This window comes from Candoia aspera, chromosome 6 (genome assembly GCF_035149785.1).
Source record: "Candoia aspera isolate rCanAsp1 chromosome 6, rCanAsp1.hap2, whole genome shotgun sequence".
Lineage (NCBI taxonomy): Eukaryota > Metazoa > Chordata > Lepidosauria > Squamata > Boidae > Candoia > Candoia aspera.
In genome coordinates, this window is record NC_086158.1 from 80,589,368 (window position 1) to 80,615,863 (window position 26,496).

A 26,496-nucleotide genomic window follows, 5' to 3' on the forward strand; every position below is an offset into this window, starting at 1 on the left:
CTTACAGTGATCCAGACATTAATGCTGAGGTATCTGGATTCCCATCAGAACCTTTGGAAGTTGTTACATCCAAGCAGCGAGATGTTATTATTGCCTTGCCATTTATTGCACCTACAACAGCTGTCTGTAGATCAGTGTTTCTCAACCGTGGCAACTTTAAAATATGCGGACTTTAACTCTCAGAATTCCCTAGCAAATAATGTTAAAACTTTATCCATTGCAAATAATGTTAAAACTTTATGATATTGGGTGGCTGCATTACTAGCTGTTCAGGGTTGCATGCAGCCCATGGGCCATGTATTGGACACGCCTGATCTACATGCAACCGCTGGGTGAGATCATCCATCACCACGGGATGAGGTATCATCAATATGCTGATAATACCCAACTATACATCTCCATCCCAGGTGACTTAAGTGATGCTGTGACCACCCTCTCTCGGTGCCTGGAGACTGTAGGGGTCTGGATGGGGAACAACAGGCTTCAGCTGAACCCTGGTAAGATGGAGTGGCTGTGGGTTGGGGCCTCCTCAGTAGCTGGGAAATTACCATCTTTGGTCCTGGATAGGGTTGCACTGCCCTAGGCAGACCTGGTGCGGAACTTGGGGGTCCTCCTGGACTCAGGACTCCTGCTTAAAGAGCAGGTAACAGCCGTGGCCAAGGGGGGCTTTGCCCAACTTTGTGTTGTGTGCCAGTTACACCCCTTCCTGGATCAGGAAGCCCTCAGATCAGTCACTCATGCCCTAGCCATCTCCCGTATAGATTATTGCAATGTACTCTATGTGGGGCTACTCTTGTAGAGTATCTGGAAGCTACAGCTGGTTCAGAATGTGGCCACGTGAGCAATTTTAGGGACCCCAAGGAGGGCACGTATAACACTGTTGTTGCGTGAGCTGCATTGGGTTCCAATTTGCTTCCGGGTCCAATTCAAGGTTTTGGTTATCACCTTTAAAGCCCTACATGGCATGGGTCCAGGTTACTGAGGGACCGTCTCACCTCCATTACATCGACCCGTTCCACTTGGTCAGGCAGAGAGGGCATGTTACGGACCCCGTCCATGAGAGACTGTAGATTGGCGGGACCCAGGAAGAGATCCTTCTCTGCCATGGCCCCTGCCCTGTGGAATATGTTGCCCCCAGAGGTGGGGCAGGCCCTCACTCTCCTGGCCTTCACTCCCTTCCGAAAGGGTTCTGCCATCTTGCCTTGGGCAGGAGAGGGGTTAATCAATTGTGGGGGTGGTTAGCACCTTGAAGAGGCCCCCGGGAATTATTTGTATTTAAATTAAGATCTTTGGATTCACCATATTTATATTCTTATGAAGAATTTTGCTTTTATTGTATTTTAATCTGTAGTTATTTCATTTTATTGTAAACTGCCCAGAGTTGCTCTTAGTGAGATGGTGATGAAATATGAAAAATAAATACATAAATAAGTAAAATGTGTGGTTGCTAAGAGTCAACACTGACTTGATGGCACTTAATCAATCATAATCAAGAAGGGACCTGATGAAATCCTCTGCGGATGCAAAGGTGTTCCCACCAAAGTCCAACCCCCAAAGTTTCTGAATGTCTAAAATTATTCTAGATCCCATCTGGGGTAGAATGTTCTTTTTTTTAAAAAATAGATAAAATATAGCCTGTTCTGTTGTATGAGGGAAAAGAGAAGCTGGATTCTAATTCTAATGGACTGCAATTTTTGTGCATATGGAAATTCTTCTTTTCCATGGAGGAGAATTCTGTCAGGTGAGGTTCTCGTCAACCTTCCTATCAAATGGCATGGACAAAAGACACAGCTTTTGTGTTCACCAGGGCTGGGAAAAAAACCCCATACATGATGTTGTAGGTGAAAGGAATGGTTATGACAAATACTGGGCTGAGACCCTGGTCAAGGAAGGACTAGAGCTCTCTGTTTCTCTTGCATTGTTTTCATTAATTGCATTACAGTTGTGGGGTGTGTTATTTGTATCATGCTTCCAGTTTATCTATTAGAATGGCACAGGGTTTTTTTTTTGCCCGAAGTTGCAAATTGTGAGGAAAAAAGCCTTCTTTCCCTTGATTTGACTGTGTAAATGGCAAAACTTCCCATTGTAGTTCCTTACATTCTAACATATCCAATTAGAGAGGCAGGTTTTCCTGTAAATTTAGTTGACAAGGCATAGTCTCTTAAACTTCTTCCTATTTAGGTTGTCAAATAGGGCAATTGTGGACTAAATTCCCCTAGGGGAGAATTTAATCTGAGGTATTCATTAATCAAACTTTTAACAAAGATGAATCTTCCTGTGCCATCAATGAAAGGCTGGACTAAATGCTACATCCTCTCATTGTGAAGAACTGTGGGGTGGTCCAAATCCAATAAAGACTGCTCCAGGGTAAACGGTTAAACTCTTCCTTCCATTCTTCCAATCCCAGTTAGCTCTCCCTCTGTGCCAGATATTTATTTAAACAGCCTGAGGAGAAAAAAAAAGACTTTGGAAATGAGGTTTCTGGAAAACAAGGAAGCCTTTAACTGTCCTGTAGTATTCTTAAGTGATAGAATTTGGGAATGTAGAAAAAACATTTATGGCAGAAGTGAATTCTGAAAGTTTCTTCACATGTTCTAATTCCCTCATGGCGAGAAGCAATTCTAAATATTATAGCACATGTGCATTTCTACATCAGTATGGTATGAATGTTGGGAAATGTAGTTTATTAAAGGTTTCAGCTTTGGGAAGTACATTGGAGTTGTAAGGGAAAGCCACCTGAAGATATTTTTGTACTAAAAATGCAGTTAGGCTTCTTATCTATATTCTTTTCAAAGAAAACTGAAACTCTTTGATTTAATCTCTTGAATTTTTTTTCCATGTGTCCTTACTTGCTGCCCAAAACTTACTTATAATCACTTGTTTTAGCCTGGCCTCAGGAAAGTGTACATTTAGGATGAGTAAGTCAGATACTTTGCAAGTGGTGCAGCAGTAAAATCTGCTATTATTTGATTAGTGCAAATCAAGTCTTGTGCATGTCTTGATGTGCAGGCAATGCAAAGTATTACTGTAACATTAAGTACTGTATCTGAATTGGGTCTGATTAGAGATAACCTGCTAAGGTGGGCAGTCAAATGACACCTGGAATTACAGGTAAGCATGGCCTGGGAGAACAAAACGAAGCAGGATAACTTGGATTTTCAGAGCCGATAGTGTCCTTTTCGGTGTGAAGAATTAGTAATGCACTTTCCTATTAAATTCTCTTATTTCAAGATTCTTGATATATGGATTCTCCTAACTTCACCTGCTATCAGATGAAGGCTTTTGACTAAGGAATCACTAGTGGAATAACTTCTTTTATGGTCCCACTCACAGTTCCAGTCCTTGGATTAGCTATTGCACTTCTTATCGTAACAGCATGCCCGTGAGATTCTTTATTAACCTAGAATTTTACATCCATTGATTTGTCACAGTATTTCTATGTTGAATTACAATTAGAATTAAAAAGAGATTTCTGTGTTTTTTGATAAATCCCAATTTTAAAGTTTAAAAGTGTGGAATGCACAGCATGGCTGAAAACAGTGTTTTTGAAACTTGGCAACTTTAAGATGAGTGGACTTCAACTCCCAGAATTCCCCAGCCAGCAAGCTGGCCAAGGAATTCTGGGAGTTGAAGTCCACACATCTTAAAGTTGCCAAGTTTCAAAAACACTGCCTTAAAAGGTAGTGATGCATTTGTCCTGTAAAAACTCGTCCTATGAAATCCTGGCCTTTCAAGAAGTCACAGAGCACTTCTTTGATACCTGCAGTTCTTCACCTGGCACTAGGGCTCTGCAAAGCATTTAAAATGTATTGGTTAAAATTGGGCCTCTCTCCTCAAAGCACTGAGGCATTTGCATCTTCCAGAAAGCTCAGCAAAGTTGCTCCAAATTGTTTCTCCAGATGGTCTTTGTATGTACTGACAAAGCTACCTTTGGGGCTGATGGTGAAGCCAAACAGCTGGGCATACTAATGCATGTGAAGATCAGCTGAGAAAGTGCGTGAAACAGCTATGTCAAGCCTGCCAGAGGGCTCAGCTCCTTCAATGCTTCCAGGGGGGAACTTGATTTGTTGTGACCTGCAGTATTCAGCAGTGAGATTACTTTTTCCTTCCCACAGTAAACACATAATGATCTGCAGAGATGCACATTCACTCTCATCTCTTTTAGTTCTAACTCAGCTTTTCCTTTCACTGCAAGCTTGACTTTGTGACACGTGTAACTCTGTCTTTCCAATGATCTGCAGTATGAAGGGCATAAGCATTTCCTGCAGAGGGCTAATAGCCAAAGATTTTTTCTACTTACTCTTTAACCTCCAGCTGAATTCAAACCAGATGCATCCACAAACAACCAGTTAATCTGCTCAGAAGTATGGAAAGGGGAGGAAAGGGATTTATTTAACCATGCTAAGTTAAGCAAAGTGCTACCGCTCAGCAGCTGATTTTTGTTTGCTTAGCTTAGAATGTAGAAATACACAACTGAGCCGTCTTCCATCTTTATTCTCATAGTTTGCCCTTCCCTAAATTCAGCTTGAGGTTTTATTTGCCAAAGTATTTTTGAAGGCACTTCAGGTCAGACCAGGCAAGCTCACAGAAGAGCTGGTCTACTCAATATGATGAACATTTCTTCTGTGGTCCTCCCCCAAAGGACTAGCTGGCCACTCATCTGCTGTTCCTAGTCTATGTTAATTATTGATTGTATCTGTCCTCCTTACACTAACATTCTTCCTTTTTTCTTGTTTTTAATTGGCTGTGAGACCACCTGATTCAGTTGGAATCTTAATTATGTCTATAAATGAGGACAACGTTTGAGAATTTACTCTTTCCTAAATTCATTCTCTTTGCTGGCATCTGCCACATTCAGTATTGCAGAGGTAGGCAATCTGTGGCATTCCATATGTTGCTGAACCACGGCTCTCACCATTCCTGACCATTGGTCAAACTTCTTAGAAATGCTAGGAGTTGTAGTTCAGCAATATTTGGACTGCCACAGGTTGGTTACTCTTGCAGTAATGGGTTGTTTACATAGGTTTTGACACTGGTTGAATTCACAAATTGTTCTAAACCCTAGTTTATTTAACTAAGCTTTTTTGACTAATTCTCCATTGGTCAGGATTGCCAAAATCATAATTCATGGCTTACAAACTCTTATGGTGGAGTTCATACAACATGCTAGCTAGAGTAAAACAAACAACATCATGACCATTGTGTTGTGTGAACTAGGCAGCTTTCTATGGTTTATTTGATGAAAGAAGGGAGAGAAGATCCAGATTCATGCCCTGCTTCTAAACAGGTGATTGTTGTTGCCTTAGTAAATATGCAACATTTGGAATTGCTTATTTGGAACTGAACATCTATTTGACATTCCTGTGCAGTTGATAGAGAAATGGCAATTATCCATTCTGCTTGCTTTTTCACATAGGCTTTCTTGTCCAGTAAATATGGGTGTGGAGAAATCTGTTTTTGCATTTGCATTTCTGGATTTCCAAATATGTGCATTTGTAATTCACTAAGAAATTGTTTGCATAGCATAGTTGTATCTTCGTGCTTTAGGTAAGTGAAGAAAAGGAATAGGAATTGGTACTTCCTTTGCAACTTTGGAATATCTTTGCCCTAGAAGTCTTGCAAAGCCTGAATTTTATCCATATTGACAAGTAGTCAGCAGTAGTGTGAAAAATTAGTTTTGTTCATCCTAATTTTTATGGCAAAATTTATGTCAAGGTCACATGCTTTAACTCTTTATGCTGTACTCTGAAAATTTAGGATAAGGTGCAGGGAAAATATTTTTTTCTCAGATATGTGAAAAATATTTACATTAGTGTCCTTATTTGATGGCTACTAGACTTGCCTTTTCTTGTGAAATCAAATTCATGTCTAATTTACATATGAATTAAGTACATAAAAGAATAGTAAAATAGTAATACTAGTATTATTTGGTGAAAGGTCCCCTGTGCAAGCACCGAGTCATGTCTGACCCTTTGGGGGGATGCCGCTTTTGCGAAGTTTTCTTGGCAGGCTATAGAGTGGGGTGGTTGGCCTTTGCCTTCCCCAGCCGTCACCTTCCCCAGCAAGCTGGGTCCTCATTTCACTGACCTCGGAAGGGTGGAAGGCTGAGTCGGCCTGAGCCGGCTACTCGAGAGAGAATCCAGCTTCCGCTGGGATCGAACTCAGGTTGCAGGGAGTTTTCGGTTGCAATACTGCCACCTACCACTCTGAGCCACACAAGGCTAGTATTATTTTACTAATAGTAAAATACAGTAGGAATAAAAATTTCATAGATAAGAAATCTCTGAACTGAACTGGTTTAAAATTATCCTGTTATCTGTATGTAGTCAAAGTAGAACATTTGGTAGTTCTCTAGTAGCCACTGGAAAGCTTTAGATAGACTGATACAACTCCCAGAATTCCTAACCAATATGACTTAGGGCTATTCTGCTGGAAATTGGCAGAGTTTTCTCAGTCCAGCACCTCTAGAGAGCACCGGAGTATGTTTGTTCACATGGGTTAGGAAAATATATTTCTTGATAGGAAGGACGATTTGTGCAGTGAAAAACTGCATATATATTCCATATGTTGTCACATCAGCCTCTCTGTTCATGAAACTCTCACTGCCTGTTCCCAAGTCTTATTCAGGAGGGCAAACACTGTGCTCACCACATTACTCCAGGAAAACTCTGATCTCTGTTCTGCCCTTTTTCAAGTATTGGGGTGAGGTCTCTTGGATGAAAGGTTAAAATAAATTATGGTTGGAAGGAAAAGAAATACTTTTTTTCTTATCCCTTCCACTAGTTGCTAATATCCTTTGGGTGTAGGTAGAAGTGAACAAGCTAGAAACAGATAAGGGTAAAGTCGTCTTCAAACTGAGCTTGGCTCCTGGTGACATCATGGACACAGCTATGTATTTCACTTGGCAGCAAAAGGGGAGTGGTTTACCACTGCCTTCTTCCAGAATCAGGTGCTATCCAGGTCTACCCTGCTGAGCTTCTCAAGACCAGCTGAAGCAGGTTAGGTGATGCTACAGAGGTCTCTCATAGACATCACCCATCTACTTTAAACTTTAGTTCTGTTGGTTTCCCCATAACATGAAACATCCTGTTTGTTACTATTAGTGAACACAGACCATATGAAGAGCTCAAGGTCTAACAAGAATTCTGGCAGAAGACTCTATGAGGTGCAGATGTGTTTAGTTATGAACTTTTTCCCTTTTGCTGGAATACATTCCATCCACATTTTGGCCATCTCATTTGCAAAATTCTTGCAGGAAGTTCATGGCTAACAAACTCCCCATAGGAAATCCGGCTGTGCCAAGTTCATTTTGGTGATATCGTCACCTGGTGTTCTACCCTTATTTATACATTTTGTTTATCAAAGACAGATCTGTTTATTGTAAGCAAAGAGGTTTCCTTAGCACCTGACAAAGTAGGAGAGGGGTGGGTAAGAGAAGAAATGTTAGTAATATCCAATAAAATATTGAAAAAAAATATTTATACATGTGTTGTTCTTTGAATATCTTGTGTAAACTGTTTCTAAGCCATTAGATGTTTCTATGGATGGAAGAAGAAGAAAGAAATGCTGTTTATTTGGTCAATGACCAGCCAAATTTGAAAAAAATGCACCAAAGTGAAATTTAGTAGATGTGATAAAATACTAGCATAACAAAGATAATATAGCAGATAAAAATGTAACATACACTACTATAATGGTCTGTTGATTGCCTATGCAAGTGTAAATCTAAAATATTACAATCTATGAAGTAAATATATATATATCACCTAAAATGAGATAGCTAGCATGTATTAAACTTGAAATGATAAATAAAACAGAAGTGGTTATTTCCTTAATCAGTTATGCCTTATTTTCGTCACGGCAAAACAGAATTTGGCTACTGTACAAGTGATAAAGGGTTTTGAATCTTCTAGAAGATGGTTCACACAGAAATTGTCTGGCCTTCCTGGAAATTTACATATTAGGGGCAGAATATAAGCAGACCTGATATTCCTGTTGAATTTACAATGTAATAATACATGAGAAATAGTGTCAGTCTCCTCTGTAGATGGAAACAAACAGTGCTTTGTCCTTTAGGAAAACAGAGTACGTTAATGTGGTTTGAGGGACATGCTCCCAGAGTGCAAATGGCATCTAGTCTTTTGGTAATGCAATTTATTTTGCTTTGAGATAGTTTTCCCCTCCCCAGTGAAGTCTTCCTCTGCCCCAGATTGGGAAGAATGGGCATGCTCCAGGTCTTATCAGTGAAACAGCGTCACTTGGTGGGACCTCAGAAGGTACCTCCTCTGTCATGGCGCCTGTCTTGTTGAATAGCCTCCCCTCAGAGATACGGATGACCCCAACTCTGCTGGCCATGAAAACCAGGCTGTTCCCCCAGGCACTGGAACCAGGATGCTAATGGAGCTGTGATGTGGCTCTATATGTTCTTAGTCAGATTTCTTAGGGCACTCGATTTGCCAGTTTTTATGCTATGGATTGTGATTCTGTTTTGTTTTTATCTGTGTGCTGCCCTAAGGACATTCAACAACCTTATAAATGTAATAAATAAATAAACTAATAAGATAGTTTTGGCCTTTCATTGTTTTCAGTTCTTACAAAATGTTGTAGGTTCTTGCGTAGAAATGAATGACTTCTTTGAAGGTATACTGAATCTCTGAGAACATGAAAGTCAAAATGATGGTGGGGAGCAGAAATAGGAAAAAAAAGACCGTTCTGGAGAGATCACTCACAGATGAGAATTCAGCTTCTGATCTAAATTGATAGTTGTGTGTGATTTAGTTGCGTGTGGAAGATGAAAAGATGGAAATTGTCCTGAAACTTTCTTTTGCAGGGTTGTTGAAATGTCTGTCTAATTGAGCAAGTTAAAGTGGAAGGGCTTGTGCTAGTATCTCAGAGCTACTTTTACACAGCTTACATGATGATTATTTTACACAGCTGTTCAGGGAAGCCATCAATCTTGCCCAAACTGATATCCTTTCAGCATCTTTATAATTTGGCATAATGGGAGTTGTAGTTTAACACATCTGAAAGAGGCCTGGTGGAGGAAGATAGGGCTATATCATCTTTTCTGTAATGTAAGAGGTTAATAAGCCAATATAGGAAACTCTCCTTCTAGTTTCATGTGTTGATCTGATTTTGCACACAGCATTGTATGTGGCAAATTTCCAAGTTTTCTCCTGAGTAGTATCAAAAAGCACTTGTGAATAACTTCCCACAGCAGTAGCCCTCTATGAAACAAGACAAGGTAGGAAAAAAAATGTATTAGAATTCAAAATCACCACAACGTTCTTGAATAGCACTGAGTATCAATCTCTTATTTTGTGTGTGTGTGTGCCTTTGAGTCAGTGTTGAATCCTGGCAACTACCTGGACAAGTCCCTGCAGTTTTCTTGGTGACGTTTTTGGAAGTAGTTTGCCACTGTCTGCTTCCTAGGGCTCAGAGAGAGTGACTGGCCCAAAGTCACCCAGCTGGCTCTGTGCCTAAGGCGGGACTAGAACTCACAGTCTCCCGGTTTCTAGCTCAGTGCCAGAACTGATATTGAGAGTAATAACCACAGGGTTAATGTGAAGTCAGATGAAGTGAGGGGATCTTTCATGTCCAAAAGATTATGCATAAGTAATTATAATTTCTGGGTTTCTTACATGTTTTCTTTTGCTTTAGGTAAATGAAATTTACCATGATGAATCATTGGGGGTCCACATAAACATTGTCCTTGTTAGAATGATCATGGTGGGATACAGACAGGTAACATATATACTGTATGTCATTTTGCCCACATATTTGAAGTAAATGTTTGCTTATGATTTAGAGAGAAGAACTAAAAGTTTTCAAAGAAGTTTATAGCGGTGAAAGTATAGTGTTCTTGTTTTCCTTTTCTTCTTCTTTTAACAGCTGTTTCTTAAGTGATGTAATACAAACTTTTCTACTGCCATAAATAGATGGTACTTGACTGTCATCCTCTTAGTGAAAGGATGCCCAGAAATAAGAGAAAAAGGGAGGGTGGAAGGATTCCTGCAAAGAACACAGCCTTAGTGGGTCTGTGTCATTGCAGGCTTCTTGAGGTGGAATCTAGTTTTCCAAACATTGCTCAGAGTTTTGTTTTGTTTTTTTGAAAAAGACCTTCCTGCTTGAATGTAGAAAGCATATTGGGAAAAGACTGAGCAAGCAAAAGGCTCTTGATGTAGGTGAAAGATCAAACATCAGTTCTTTGTGACTGAAGGACTTGATGGTGGTCAAAATTTTCTGAAGCTTCTGTTTCATCTGACGTACAGATCAGCTTCAGTGTTTATTTTATTTATTTCTTAGATTTATTACCCACATCAGTCCCCAAGACTCTTGATAGTTTACAGTTATAAAACATAGGAAATACTTATGATAAAAAAATGAAAACATACCTATAGAAGCATAAAATCCAAAGACTGTGGTTCATTCATACCCCCTAGGCAGGGTGTCCACAGGGAGGGGATCAGAAAATTGAGGTGGGCCACAACCATGTAATCCACCATTTGATTGCATGGTTGTGGCTGCCATATTGACTTTTTTGACCCCTTTCCTGTGGATACCCCTGCATTGTGCATAACCGTAGGCCCTCTGGAACAAATCCGTTTTCAAATGTTTCCAAAAAGCCAAAAGCAGGGCTGGCTTCATTTTAAGTTGGAAGCTATTCTTAAATGTAGGTGCTGTGACAGAATAGTGGAAATAGGGGACGGCCAGCACTCTTTTCTGGGACAAGCTAATCAGGTGGGTTGATTTTGGTTGGAGAAGGAAGCCCTGAAGATGCTTCAGGGCCAAGCCATGCAGAATTGCAAATTCACCTTGTCTTCTCTTGCTCTCTTCAGTCCATCACTTTAATAGAGCGAGGGAACCCATCTCGAAGTTTGGAGCAGGTATGCCGCTGGGCTCATTCTCAACAGCGTTCAGATCCAGCACACGCTGAATACCATGATCATGCTGTATTCCTCACCAGGCAAGATTTTGGTCCTGCAGGTATGCAAGGTACTGTATTTACCTCAATCAGGTATGTGCAGTTTGGTGGACACCACAGGAAAGGCCCTTTTATTTGACCGAGGCCTTTGTAGTAGTGAGTACGTAAAAGTTTTAAACTAAGAGTGGTGACCCCATGCATTCATTCATGTTTCCTTCTGGGCAACAGCATGGAACTGGTTCCCCATTGCCTTCTTCAAGGACTTTTAAAATTTTTTATTTTCCAGTCTGATCCACAGCTCTGATATTTCCTGGTAGTTTCCCATCCAAATTCTGAAAGTTTTGCAAAAGACAATTAAATTGGGGTTTCAATGTAAGAATAGTCTGCAAACATCACTGTATTTTGTCTTCTTGTATTGTTTATACAATTGTGGTTTTCAGAAATAAAAGAAAGGGAATCACCTGTTTATATTTGTACCACGTGTGACCAAAAGGAACATGCCAGTCATGAGCTGTTGCTTCTGCATACTTAGTAACTGCCTTCTAACTTGTTGAGAACCTCCCTGGCTTTTTCCCAGTTCCAGACAGGTAGTAAAAACAAAGCTTTATAGAATAATAGACTTACAGAATTAGAAGGAACTGCAAGAAACATCAAGTCCAGTGTTTCTCAACCTTGGCATCTTTCAGATGTGTGGACTCAACTCCCAGAATTCTGCCAAGGTTGAGAAACAGTGATCTAGCCCAACCGTCTGCAAGGTGCAAGAAACTTATAGAATATTTCTTGTTGGAGTAAGTTTGGTTTGGTTCGTCACAGATTATGCCAGACTAAGTTCAGTAATACCAAATAAAAAGCTGAAGTTGCATTCTTAACAGATCATTTAGAGAAAATGCATAAGAGCAGAAAAAAATCCTATGCAAGCAAACTTGAGCTCCATTCAGTGGACACAAAGATACTGCCTAATGCATGGAGCACTATCATCCAGTACTGAGACACCACTGTTTGTGCCCCAGCATTTGTACCTTTTCAAATTAGCCCTATTCTAGCTGATTATTTTTTTTGCAGTCAAGAAGAAAGCTCCCCTCTTTTTAAACTATTGGGGCATTTGCTCTAGTTATCTACACTTAAGTTGCTCTAAGACAGTGGGAAAGAATAGAAGGTTACCTTCTTATTCTGTATTTGCAATTGTATGATTAATCTTTTTTATGGAGAAAAGTTTTTTGGCAGAGCAAAGGAAGTGAAACCTGACTAAAAAATGCATTCATGTTTGGCTGATGTTTTTGATGTAAGCAAAAGAGGTGAGGCATTTGAAAAGAATCCTTAACATTTGTCTGTGTCGTTGTTCCCTTTCCAGTTGCCCAATAACAGGAAAATAATTGCACATCATACCTATCTTTATTCTCGAAGAGAATATCCTTAGCTCAGGGTTGAACTGTGGAGTCCTTGGTGCTCTCTGAGCCTTGTTGTTTTCTTGCAGACGTTTCATTGCCAGACTAGGCAACAGCTTCAGTGCGAACAGGGCTTTCTTTATCTTTATTCTATCTTTATTCTTCCCAAAGCAGGGCATTTCAGATTAACCACTTTAATATGCATTGCACATTAAAAAGGAGAGGGACTTCAACTGCAGGGTCACATCTTGACTTTTTGGATTCTCCCCTGAGGCTTTCCTTAAACGAAACTGCCACTGGTTAAATTATGTTCTCCTTCACATAAGGAGTCCTGAGTGGTTAAAGCCTTTGCTCCCTGTTCAAGACGGTTGTCAGATAAAGGTCGGGTTGAAATGAATGTCTGAAGACTTAAGGAAATGGATTGGCATGAAAGGGATTCATGAGTTTGCTCACTGAAAAAATAATTATAATTCATCTTTCGGTTATTAAAGTTTAATCAGTGGAATAAAAAAATATCCTCAGATATGAAAACGATCAAAGCTATAAAATAACTGAAAACAGCATGTTAGCAAATCACTGTTGTTTACCAATCAACAAATACTGGCTGAATTCTATGGGGCAGAGCAAACCAGTAGGAGCAAGTATGGAAGAACGTATGCCAGTTGTGTAGAAGTATATTTCCTTTATCCTGATACTTTTCTTTCTGTTTTCCTTCCATCCAGTATCACTACTGTGAGTCACATAAAAGGGGATTTTTTCCCCCAAGAACCATAGGATTGTGCCCTAATTGTAGGGCTTGGTGGGAGTGGGGGAAAGTCCTTTGACATTTAGATAGTCATTTTGTTTGCTGCCATGGAAAAAGACAGGCCAGAAGAACAGATTAGCTTTATAGTCTTTCCCGGTGGCCAGACTAGTTAGGAATTCTGGGAGTGACAGTTCCAATGCAACTGGAGTTAGTTGCTGTTTTGGAAAGCAGTATTCTAAACTGCATAGTGGTGCTTTTTAAAGATATTTATAATGCAAATGATGCTGATCAATATCCTTCTTCTTATAACAGCCCATCGCATGCCTCTAGGCTAGTGTTTCTCAACCTTGGCAAGTTTAAGATGTGTGGACTTCAACTCCCAGAATTCCCCAGCCAGCATATGCTGGCTGGGGAATTCTGGGAGCTGAAGTCCACAAATTGTAATGTTGACAAGGCTGAGAAACACTTCTCTAGGCTGTACTTGGAAACAATAACCACTCCAGTGATTATTCTAGCTACTGGTATTGATGGTACAGTATACTGCCTTTGAACACAGAGTCTCCCTATAATAATTAATGCTACTTATAAATGAGGCAGGGCAATGCTTTCAGTACGAAGGTGAACATGTACTTCAAGGGCACATTCCACTGAATTCTGCTCATATTTTCTGCTGTTCTCATTAGATATTAATTATCCCCCCCAAATGAATTAATGACAATACTGAGATTACTCTGGAAATATTTTACATTTTCTCATCGTTTTATTACCCTTCAGTCCTGTTCCACCCAGCTGCTTAGCATATAAATAAATTTCAGCATGATCATATTTGTTCTAATGCAAGCAGATACCATTCATCTGTGTTCTTGTATGGGATAGTTGTGCAATAAACTCTTCTTGGGAAGAACTTTGAAGAGCACAGTGCTCGGAGCCATTTGCAAATGTTTTCAAAAAATGCAGCAGTTTCACAATGTTTGACTCAGCAGAGGGACATCAGCTGAGAAACAGTCAGCAAATCTGAAATGGAATTCGAGTGCACAGGCCGGTGGGTGGTGTTCTTCAAAAAGGCCTAGCACTGAACCTGCTAAAGCCATTTGTTTTAGAAACTGCCCTGGGCCCTTAAAATCTGTAGGTATGCAGTGTAGAGAAGAGTGATGACAAGTCTCAATAAAATAGTTAAGAGCAGAGACATCACACTGACTACAAAGGTCCGCATAGTTAAAGCAATGGTGTTCCCCGTAGTAACATATGGCTGCGAGAGCTGGACCATAAGGAAGGCTGAGAGAAGGAAGATCGATGCTTTTGAACTGTGGTGTTGGAGGAAAATTCTGAGAGTGCCTTGGACTGCAAGAAGGTCAAACCAGTCCATCCTCCAGGAAATAAAGCCAGACTGCTCACTTGAGGGAATGATATGAAAGGCAAAACTGAAGGACTTTGGCCACATAATGAGGAGACAAGACACCCTGGAGAAGAGGATGATGCTAGGGAGAGCGGAAGGCAAAAGGAAGAGGGGCCGACCAAGGGCAAGGTGAATGGATGATATTCTAGAGGTGACGGACTCGTCCCTGGGGGAGCTGGGGGTGTTGACGACCGACAGGAAGCTCTGGTGTGGACTGGTCCATGAAGTCACGAAGAGTCGGAAGCGACTGAATGAATAAACAACAACATGCAGTGTATTGTAAAGGAATGATCAAAGTTACAATGATTCATTGGCAGAGTTGTCTGACTTTTCAACTCCATTTGCTAAAAAGTGGAGGCCTCTGTTTGTATGGAACGTAGTGCTTGGGAAAGTGCATGATAGTTTATTATTATTTGGAGAGGAAGAGTTGTGTCTCCTTTCAATTAATTTTGTTAAATTCCAGTCAGCCTTCCCCTGGCTACTGCTTAGAGAATTGGGTCTGTTGGTTAAGAATTCTGGAAGGGGCAGACTTTTCATGCTACAGATTGTCCATGTGCATTGACTTGAGCAACACGTGTAGAGATTTTCCTAACTGCCTTAAGGGAGGAACAAAACAGAAATGACAGTCCTACTTTAAAATATGGCCTCACTGGTCAAGGCTATTACATTTACATCATGGAAAAAACGAGAAATGTAAGGTGTAACACATATTCAGTTTTGTTCTTGGATATGAAAAGCAGGCTGATTTAATGGGAAATCCAGTCTCCTCTACCCTGCTGACAATTCAGCAAATCCTTCACCAGATAAGATATTTGGAAGAGTCCTTTGATATATGCTCTCCTTGATGGCATTTGTTGTACCTTCTACCAATATTTCCACCAGCATTTTCCACATGTGCTGTTTTCTAGATTTTGCTGCCTCTACAAAAGGTTTCAAAATTCAGATCAGAATAACGGGATATCTAAAATTACAATAAAGGGAATAACCAAAACCATAGGTTGTGCCTAATTTTCTGAATCTTAGATATTGTTTTAATGCTGTAGTGCTACAGAACAGTAGTCCCAAGTTCCAGGTGGAATTGGGCAGGCTTTAGATTTGTGGGATCTACATTTTTTTTTAAAAAAAATCAGAGCTCCAATATCTACTTCCTATTCCCAATCATAAGCAGGAGATAGTAACTAGATGTGATATGGAAAAGTCCATTAAAAAGTCATCTGAGTGGAATAAAATCTGAATAAAGAACATAACCTTTACAGCTCTTTGTTTTTTTTTAAGTGATCCATCTCAGCTGCAATACAGTACTGCCTGTTGTATATATTTGAATATAACATAGTGACGCTATTGAAGTTGCAACATTGCATATGAAGATTTCATGCATATTTAATAGCGTAAATTCAACTCAAGTCTTACATCATAGTGCTATAAATTATACTGGCCTCTTAACTCCAAATTTCATACCAAACATACTGCAGTCTCTAACAGTTCTCAAGCCAACATAATCAACATATTTAGAAGCACCAAACTTGGAAAAGCTATTTTATGACGTTAAACATCTTCAGAAAAAAAGTCAGACATGGAATGAGTAATATAGAAATTGGCACAGAATAATTATTCCTCTTTCTGCCTTTGTGAAAATGTGAACAGACAGTTTAAAGTGATAAACAGAATCCAAACTCAGTTGTGTGTACAGTATCATTTTTCCTTGCCAATAGGCCCAGTTTTTTCGTACTATAAGCTTACACAGCTTGTGACTCATCAACCTGAATGTAGCTCACAGCCATACTTGGTGGTCCACAAAAGAGCCAGTGAACGCTCTGGTTTTTGCTTCCTGCTTGGGACTCCAGAAACAGAACTGGTGTCAGGCACTTGGAGGGTCAAAATACTTAATTTGTGGTCTGTATTAGCTAGGTATAAACTTGGGGGGAGGAGGGGGTTGATATTTTTCTTGCTATTAGAAGGCCAGATGCTGGGGGGAAATGATATGGTGTAAGTGTGTTCTTAGATTTAAGCCAGTTATCATTTGATTAATGGTTCAAAACAGTTGCTTTTGTGAAATATGTGGCACAATCTAATGGGTCTCCTTTTTATAGCTAGGCAGCTCTGAGACTCATGTCTCTTCCCGAGGAAGCTGGGTGTGAAATATGATTGAAACAGTTCTAGCATGTGGTTCCTTCTTTCTCATATGCTCTTTTCCATCCCCCCCACTTTGTTCTTGTTCCTTGTGTTATCCTTTTATCTTATTCCAGGATATGCTCCTGTCACTGGCATGTGCCACCCTCTGCGTAGCTGCACTCTTAACCATGAAGATGGATTTTCTTCAGCCTTTGTAGTTGCTCATGAGACTGGACATGTGTAAGTTTCTGAGGAAGGTTGTTCTTTAATTGTCCAGTGTCTTTGTTGTGGTTGTTGCTTCTCTGAGGGAGCTGTGGCAGAACACTGGATGCCCTGGATGCCCTTTGCTCCAGCTGCTCTTTCCAGATTAATGAGAACTTTAATACCAGGACCTTTAATACCATGGGTTTTTGAACAAACCCATAACTTTTGATGTTAACCCCTGGCTGTCAACCATCACACTCTTAAACTTTCCTTTTCATGTAAAGCTGTGGAAAAGCTATTAAACTTGCAGCCTCAGGTGTACTTAGAGAACATTAGCTATCTTGTCCTGTGCCAATGCAATTTCTCCCATGGCTCTGAAATCAAGGAAGGGAAATTGTTCACTGCTGATCTTGTGAGACCATCACAGCCTTTAATACATTGACTGTGATGGGTTAATGACTCAGCTGTGGAACTTTGGTTATGGAACTCATGCCTGTGAGAGCATTTTCAGAGGGTGAGCATGAATTTTTGACTCTCATTGGGTGAGAATCTTTTGGCAGGAGTCATCCTCAGTTTGGTGTATTCTATAACTCCCACTATATCTAGAGGGCCACAGATTGGGGAAGAGCTTCTTCAGGTTAACATATGAACTTAACTCCTCCTTAATATATACAGTAGATGATACCACTGACTTGGTATCAACTATACATCACTTGCTCTGTTATTAATTTACCATCCCATTTCATTTCTCTTAATAAGAAAGGCAGATCTGGTTATATTAATAGCAAAGACCACACTTTACGCAGTTCAGTCCATGTGGTAATAAACGTTCAGTGGTATTCAAAATGCTGGTACTGTTTCATTATTTAGTGACTCATAGACCTTGGGAAATACCATTTAAAGTCTTTTTCAACAGGTTAGGTATGGAACATGATGGCCAAGGTAACCGATGTGCCGATGAGACCGGCATGGGCAGTATTATGGCACCACTGGTGCAAGCTGCATTTCACCGTTATCACTGGTCCCGATGTAGTAAACAGGAGTTGAACCGTTATATACAGTAAGTTTATTTAACTTTCTTCAATCTTTTTTGCTTTGAAATAGTTCTGTTTCATTGTGTGTATAGGATAAATTAATGGATAGAAGGAATACAGTTGAAATAATATGTGTTCATAATTTACAGTACAATTAAGATGACAGAATTTTATACAAAATGCCAAACCGCTTGGATATTGGGGTTGGAGAAAAATGTCACTTATTCCAAGGCTTGTTTTTGTGTCTGCTGATGAATTAGGAAGCAGTTTATAAACTATCATTTCTTAAACTTTTCTTAAAGTCATGATGTTTTGCAACTCAAATAATGTATACATCGCTAATTATATTGGAGAAAAGTGCCCAAAGAAATACAGATAAAACATGCATGAAAATGCATATGTATGTAATTTCTTGCCAATGAGAAAAAAATTTACAATCTGATGCAGAAATGGGGTGAAATGAATTTCTGGTCAGAAAAAAAATTAGAAACTGTTATTATCTTAGAGTGCCAGGACTTTTGGAGCAGCTGAATGAATCTGCATGGAACATTTAATGTCTAATACACAATCTCTGTTTTTTGTGCTGCAGTTCTTATGACTGCCTCTTAGATGATCCTTTTATGCAGGACTGGCCTGAGCTGCCAGAGCTGCCAGGAATGGATTATTCTATGGATGAGCAATGCCGCTTTGACTTTGGTGTGGGATACAAAACATGCACAGCTGTGAGTATGGAAATGTTTTTGGTTCGGACCACTTCTCTTTCCTTCTGTTAATTCCTAGGGTGAAGAAAGTTTCCCTTCTGAATGAATCACATGTTGGCTTCAACCCCCTGGGGGCTTAGATTTGTCCACCTCCCATGTCCTGCAGCTGCCGATGACCTATTCCATTCAGTTCCACAGAGTCCCTTCAACCTCAGGAGTAGCTTTGCAGGGTAGCGTGATGGAAGGCTTCCGTAGGAAGGCTGGATCAGCAAAAATCTGATTTATGGGAGTGGACATGTACTTGCTGTGGTAAAGCTGCAAGTTAAAATAACAAATAATGTTTATGAGGGCTACACTTAAAAAGAGATGTGAGTGAGATGAAATATGTCTTGTAAGTTCATGCAGATAAGAAAGGCCATTTTTTTCTGTGGTTTAATTGTATGTTCTATTGAAAACAAGTCTTGCTGCCTCATTCTGGGTAGAAAGGCTCTAAAAGAAGGTTCACATTGGATCATCTCTTTTTTTTATATATGTAAAAGAAGCTACAGGTTGTTGGGTTTTTTTTTTACTTTGGATATTTTTCTGTATTCTTATCAATGTATGTGAACCACCAAGAATCTGTCTTGATTGTGGCCTTTATTTATATATTTATTCATTAGGTTTGCCTCCTGCCTTTCATATAGTAGCTCAAAGTGGCATACAGAGTGTTTCTTCTTCCTATTTTTCCCTACAACAATAAGCCTGTGAGATAGGTTGGGCTGAGGCAGAGTGGCTGGCCCAGAGTCACCCAGTGAATTTCTGAGATTTGAACCTGGCTTTTCCTGGGGACGCGGTGGCGCTGCGGGTTAAACCGCTGAGCTGCCGATCGGAAGGTCGGCGGTTCGAAACCGCGCGGCGGGGTGAGCTCCCGTTGCTCGTCCCAGCTCCTGCCAACCTAGCAGTTTGAAAACATGCAAATGTGAGTAGATCAATAGGTACCGCTTCGGCGGGAAGGTAACGGCGTTCCGTGAGTCATGCTGGCCACATGACCCGGAAGTGTCCTATGGACAACGCCGGCTCCAAGGCTTAGAAACAGAGATGAGCACCGCCCCCTAGAGTCGGACTCGACTGGACTTTATGTCAAGGGAAACCTTTACCTTTACCTTTACCTTCCCTGGTGCCAGTCCAACAGCTTAATCATGATACCACACATCACCTTTCACACTTTTCCCAAGTTGGAAAGCTGGCCAGATATGTACAAAACCATTCTCCTTATGGGAATTGACACAGGGTGAAACATCTTGCATATCTGTGTTAAAATAGATTCTTTGCCTTCTGAAGCTCAAGGTGGGTAGCTTTTTCTTTTCTGCATTTTATCCTTTGTAATGAAGTTTTGTACTAATTCAACCTGAGAGATGGTGATCGACCCAAAGCATTTTGAGTTTCGTAATTCCATGCTTTAGTTATGTTCCTATAGTTGTTGTTATGCCAGAAAAGAAAAGTCTCGAGTGTTAATTGTGATGTTGGTAACTTCTGATGTCATGTTTAGTTAATCACAGAGATAGCTTTCCTCCAAGAACAAGGGACTGCTGTTTGTTTTTTAAAATATTAAATATTAAATTCAATATTAAATTGAATATGCTCTGCCACTAGCAACTAGTGGTGATCCAGTTAGGTGATTTTGGATTTTTAGAGTTGCTAATGGTTATAAGTATTCCACGTAGGAGTTTGATTCATTCATTTATGTAAAAAAGTTTGATTAAAGTCAAAGGAAGATGCCTAAAAGTATTAATATTTCTAAAACTTGTAAGCAATTATTCTGTTTCATTATTTAACAGTTTTAATCTGCCTGGCTTAGATCACAAAAGTTATGATACTGTGATAATTCGTGATAATTTTTAAGGTGAATTTTACTGTAAACCACCCAGAGTCCCCCTTTTAGGGGGAGATGGGCGGTGATAGAAATGTGAATGATAAATAAAATAAATAAATAATTCAAAGGTTCCAAGAATACTTTTTATCAATGAGAAACTAGTCTTAAGGAATGTTTCATATTAGGTATCTACAGTTCTTGAAAAAGAGACTGCTGAAATTAAAGGATGATACGTATTTAAAATGGATAATAAAAGCCTAAGACCTCAGAAGAGATTGTGCGTTTAACAGCCCAAGCTGCAACACCAAGCCAACTTTAATCTCAGACTTTGATCTAAGCAGAGTCATACTGGTTTAGAGTTTGGATGGGACATCACCAGGCCAGTCTCATAAGAATCTGCAGCAAAAAAAGGTTGCAACAAAATGACAATATACGTGCAACGACATCACAATGCAACTTCTGCCTTATATACTGGTTTCCCAAAGTCTGAAGCAGGTCCCTAAACGGCATTTTTTAAAATTATTATGATAATGATGTCATGATACATTTCGCCACTCCCCCACTTGCAACCCTTGCAGAAGCTGGCTATATTGGGAAATTAAAAAAAAAATCCTTGAAGAAGGCCATGGCAAGCCATATATGAGAGTGTGTTTGAAGTCACCAGGGGCTGAGCTCAACTTGGAGGAGTCATTAGCTTTTGAGATGAAGAAATAAGCCTTTGCTTGGTATGAGGCAAATGTGGTTGGAAAGGTCTCCTGTGCTGAACTCTGTATCTTGAGCTTATGTCAAATGTGCTGGATCAGGAGTTGTGCAAATGGTGGACAACAGATAACCTTAATAAATCCTTAATTTATGAGGTTGTTCTTTAGTAGATGTACAACACTTACTTTTTTTTAACTGTAGTTATAATGTATAGCTGCAACTGCACTAAATTAAAGGATAAAATACTGGTTCAAAGCAAAGTGCACTTTCTGCTGCCTTAAAAGATATATATATATATATATAGAGAGAGAGAGAGATACTCCTTATGTGGTCTTTCTCCTTTACAGTTCAGAACTTTTGACCCTTGCAAACAACTGTGGTGCAGCCATCCAGACAACCCTTATTTCTGTAAAACAAAGAAAGGACCACCCTTGGATGGAACGGAGTGTGCATCAGGCCAGGTATGTCTGCTGTTGAATGGGATGTTAGTCTCATTTTAGCAGGAGGCCAAACAGTTTTTCATCCATATATGGACAGACAGACATGTGTCCTATGGGCCAATACAGAGGATGTTATACATTTTTAATCCTTTACCTCATATGCATATTCTTTCCTTTCAGATTGACAATACAGGTAGTCCTCATTTAGCGACTGCAATTGGGACTGGAAACTCCGTTGCTAAACTCCACAGTTGCTAAGTGAAACCACGACCATGTTTGCAATTTTACTTCAGCTTTGTTTTGCTTCTTGCTACTTCCTTCAGCTGAACTGGGGTTCCTTCTCTTTCTCTTTGAGGATATCTTGGTGTGGGGTAAATAAACAAGTGAAAAATAACAACAGAGAGACACTGCAAACGTCATAAATGCGGGCATTGGTTGCAAAGTTACTTTTTCATCACCATCATAACCTTGAACGGTCACTGTCCAAGGCAGTCACTAAATAAGGACTACCTGTAGTGAGGAGAAAGTAATGGTTTCTGTTGTATTTGGTACTTCCTTGTTTCAAATCAGTACTAAAGTACCAGATATGTATAGACTGCAGTTAAGTGTGGCAAAGAATACTTCCTCTGTCATTTGGGGAGAGCCAGGTGGAAGGAGATTGTCAAAACGTCAAGATGCTGGGTGCAACTGCGTAACTGAAACTTTTTTACACGTGGCGGTGTGCACACAGGGCCTCCTCCCCTGATGTGCTGCGATCTGTTTCTATAGGCCACAGTATGAAACCTAGCAAGAGGACCAACTTTCTGGTCCTTTCCCCCCATGGTAAATTCACTGTTAAAGTGCTTCAGTTCTGTTCTACTCATGTGACCATACAAAAGGGGGCCATCCTCGCACTTTTTCTAGCCCCCTCTTCGTCCATTCTCAAGCTCAGACAAAAATGGCAGTCGTGATTGCAGCAGCCACCCTTAAGTTGTGTGCTAATCCCTATCTCTCCCTAGCAATCTCACTGGCAGTTTATTACCAAGCTAAACTTAAGATGAGGTCTTTGATCTCTTAAACTCCATGTCAGGAAAGCAGGTGATTTGGGCTCCTTCGATGTTTTAGAATTCCTATAATCCACATGAGCGGAGGCTTCTAGGAATTGTAGGGTAAAGTACTAAATTGCTAGTGTCTGGGCTAGAGATGGCTTTCTTCCGTATGCCTAATATTTTAAATAATCATAATAATTTATTAAATGTATATGCTACCTGACTCCCAACAACTCTGGGTGGCTGACAGTTGTTAAAACATTTAAAAACAAAGAACAATAGGGAAAAAAACCCACAAACACACAGCACAAGACAGAAGAACAGCGATGGCAAAGCAAATAAACCCAGAAGGGAACAGCCAGAAAGAAAGGGGCATCAATCATCCTCTCCAAAGGCCTGGGCAAAGAGCCAGGTCATTAAGGTCCTTCAAAACACCGGCAGGGTGGGAGCCATTGGGATCTCGGGAGGAACTTCATTCCAGAGGGCAGGCGTGGCTGCAGGGAAGGCAGGCTTCTGGGGCCCTGATAGGTGGCATTGTTCAATCGATGGAACCCGCAGCACGCCAACGTTGCCAGTTTGCACCAGTCAGGCAGACAGCATAGGAAACAGGTGATCCCTCAAGTAACCAGACCCTATGCCATGTAGGGCTTTATAGGTAGCGACCAGCACCTTGAATTGCACTCAGAAGCAAAGTGGCAACCAGTGGGGCTTGGAGGTCTTACATGGGTATACCAAGGCATGCCCACCACTGCCTGCGTGCTACATTCTGGACCAGCTGAAGCTTCTGGGTGGTCTTCAAGGGCAGCCCCATGTAGAGTGTGTTACAGTAGTCATGCTGTGAGTGAGTGACTGAAGTGCCCCCCCGATCTAGTGCATAATCAGGTACATAATATCAGGTACACAACTTTTAAGTGGTTGAAGGTTGCCCCAGCATTTGAATGGCACATTGTGGAGCCATACTACAAAGACATCAAAAGGATGAAAAAGACTCGGGAAGGAAACAAATTAATTAAATAGTAATGTTTATTATTACTTTTAAAGAATTGATTAATAATGAATTGATTACATTATATTTATTATTTTCACTTTTAACTAATTGAGTTGATTAGCTGTTAAATCTGTTTGCTTACAGTGATTCGCATACCCATGTCTCAGTGTCCAGGTTTAAAATGAATTTAAGAGCATGTGAGCAACCTCCACTCTTATTTAGATGCAGAGAACATTGGGGGGGATGCTGGGGCTACAGCTAAAGCCATGTGAGCCACAGAGCCAGTTTGGTCTAGTGGTTAAGGTGCCGGGCTAGAAACCAGGAGTCTGTGAGTTCTAGTCCCGCCTTAGGCAAGAAAGCCGGCTGGGTGACCTTGGGCCAGTCGCTCTGTCTCAGCCCAACTCACCTCACGTTGTTGTTGCTGTGGGGAAAAGAGGAGGAGGAAGGAGTATTAGGTATGTTTGCCGCCTTATTTATAAAAATAATAAAGGTGGGATAGAAAATAAATAAATAAATAAATAAAAAGTAACTTCCTTATCTCTGTTACAGCTTTCCCCAAGCTGGGTACATCTCACAGATGTGGATTTAAACTTCTGCCGTTCCTATCCTGGCATTCCATGAAATTTGAGTGGTTCTAAAAAATAAGGCTTTAATTTAATTTTTGAGTGCCTGAGGTGGTTGGGTGAGGCATGCATAAATAATGATTGAAGTCTCTTGCTAAACCACTTTGTACGTTTCCCTGGTAGTTGTTATTTTGCAACTGCTGGGTAATTATCTTCCTTTTGGGCTATGCTGGCTTTTCCTTGATGTCCCCTGTAACACTAAAATGCTTCAGGTCGCACTTCCTGGTTAGTTGTGAAAAGATGGTTGCTTTCCAATGTACGACTGTTTGCTGTTCATGCTTTGTGTTTGCTGTGTTCATGGAAGATACTCATATAGGCTTATGCCTTCCTGTTGCATCCTTTCAGTTTTCCCACCGGGAAATATTTATTTATTTATTTATTTATTCATTTATTTTTCAAATTTCTATCGCCGCCCATGATAGGCAGTGGAATATGGATGTGGGAAAAAAAAAAAAAGGTAAGGATAGGAGTCAGCATGTTTTCAGACTGCGCCAGGATTCAGCGTTGGTGCTCTAGCAGTGATAAGGTGTTTTCATGGCTCTCCTGTGCCACCCAGGCCGCCTGAGACCTTTCTTTATTACTTCACAGTCGTCCCTGTCTGCCTGACCAATGAGAGTGGGAGAAACAGATTCCGAACCCTGTTGTAAAGCTGGGTGCTTCCGTGGCTGTACAGCTGCTCTCCTCACTAACACTGGACAGTTATGAAGAGGCAGGTGTTCAGGTAACCCGTATTTCTTCTCCTGTTCCAGTGGTGTTTCAAGGGTCACTGCATCTGGAAGACTTCAGAACAACCTTACAGCCAGGATGGCAGCTGGAGTTCCTGGTCCAAATTTGGTTCCTGCTCCAGGACTTGTGGGGGTGGGGTGCGTTCCCGCAGCAGGAACTGCAACAAACCACCGTAAGTCTGGTTTTCTGTGGTAAAGGTGTTCAGCGCACCTGTTGTATTTGGCAGAGCAGCTCTATAGTTCCCCTAATATGGGTGTGTGTGTGTGTGTGTGTTCACGCGCCTTTGAGTCAGTGTTGACTCCTGGCGACTACCTGGAGAAGCCTCTGCAGTTTTCTAGGCAAGATTTTGGATGTGGTTTGCCATTGCCTCCTTCCTAGGGCAGAGAGAGAGCGACTGGGCCAAGATCACCCAGCTGGCTTTGTGCCTAAGGCTGGACTAGAACTCACCGTCTCCTGGTTTCTAACCTGGTGCCTTAACACTACACCAAATTGGCTCTCTCCCCTAATATAGCCAAAAGTAAAGAGGATTTTATGCCAAGAAATGGTAGAGCAATTAATAAATGCCAGAATATGAAGATAACTTTCTTTTTCCCTTATAGCCTTTGGGTATATGATTGTCTACAGTGCCAGTTCTAACAAAATTAGGACGGTAAATATAATACATTTTTATGGGAGCACATAAACAGATAAGCTATGATATACAGCTAATATAAAACTAGAACTAGAAAGAGAGTGGCTGCTTAGTTAAACCAGTTTTAATTATTAGAAAAGTTCTTTCTCAAGGTCAATCCCTTCATTCTGTCACATTCCTTTTGGGCATCTTATTACAGTGGTTCTGTTCCTACCTTCAGGGCAATGTTCGGAGAACGACAGATTATCATACTTTGGCTCCACAGCCCGGGTGCTATTCTGTTCTCAGTGATAGGTGTAATCGTCAGGAAATTTGGAGTAAATTTTCATCGGTATGCGGATTCCAGATTGTGATAACCCACTCTATTTCTCCTCTTCCATCAGAAGAGGCTGATTCAAATAACACATATTGAAACTGGGACAGGTGTCTGCATTGGTGGATTCGATGAGGCTAAGGCTGAATCTTGACAAAAGAGAAGCAATGGAGTTGTGGATAGGTGGTTCCCTTATCCTGGAATTACAGAGATTGCCTGCTTTGAATGGGATTGCGTTCTTCTTGAAGGAGCTGCTGTATGATCTGGCATTCTTCTAGAGCCATTACAATTTATGGGAACATAAGTGTCCTAACAGCCAGGAACCACGCTGAGACAAGGAATAGGTCTCTAGTACTTTATTACTGCTACATTAGACAGAAAATCCTAACAAACTGAAGAAGCGTGGGAAAAACCCAGACAGATAAACCCCAAAGGTCAAGGCGGGTCTGATCTGTGTCTCTTTGAATGGCTGCTCAACTCCTCGCTACTATGCATGCGTTTTCCCCCCTGGATAGGGGCCCCCTCCTGCTCACCATCAGTACTCAAGACAATAAGTGTTCTCTATGGCAGAGATTACTTGTTTCCATCTTTGGTTGGTTGTCAGCCATGGCTATACCTGTACAGTGATAATTTGGCCATTAAAAACTACCTCAAGATCGGACTGTTGGAATGAACTTCATGCAGTTTACCCT

At 40.6% G+C, this 26,496-nt stretch overlaps 1 protein-coding gene across 1 annotated transcript in view; it reads left to right on the forward strand.

Moving 5' to 3' along the window:
- The window catches only part of ADAMTS14 (ADAM metallopeptidase with thrombospondin type 1 motif 14), a 67,651-nt gene that overhangs the window by 22,910 nt on the left and 18,245 nt on the right, over nucleotides 1-26,496 (forward strand). Inside the window, exons 5-11 of the mRNA XM_063307512.1 lie at nucleotides 9,661-9,744; nucleotides 10,839-10,986; nucleotides 16,697-16,802; nucleotides 17,683-17,826; nucleotides 18,390-18,522; nucleotides 21,403-21,516; nucleotides 24,884-25,032. Of these exons, the coding sequence (XP_063163582.1) occupies nucleotides 9,661-9,744; nucleotides 10,839-10,986; nucleotides 16,697-16,802; nucleotides 17,683-17,826; nucleotides 18,390-18,522; nucleotides 21,403-21,516; nucleotides 24,884-25,032 (878 nt within the window). The remainder of the gene's footprint in view (nucleotides 1-9,660; nucleotides 9,745-10,838; nucleotides 10,987-16,696; nucleotides 16,803-17,682; nucleotides 17,827-18,389; nucleotides 18,523-21,402; nucleotides 21,517-24,883; nucleotides 25,033-26,496) is intronic.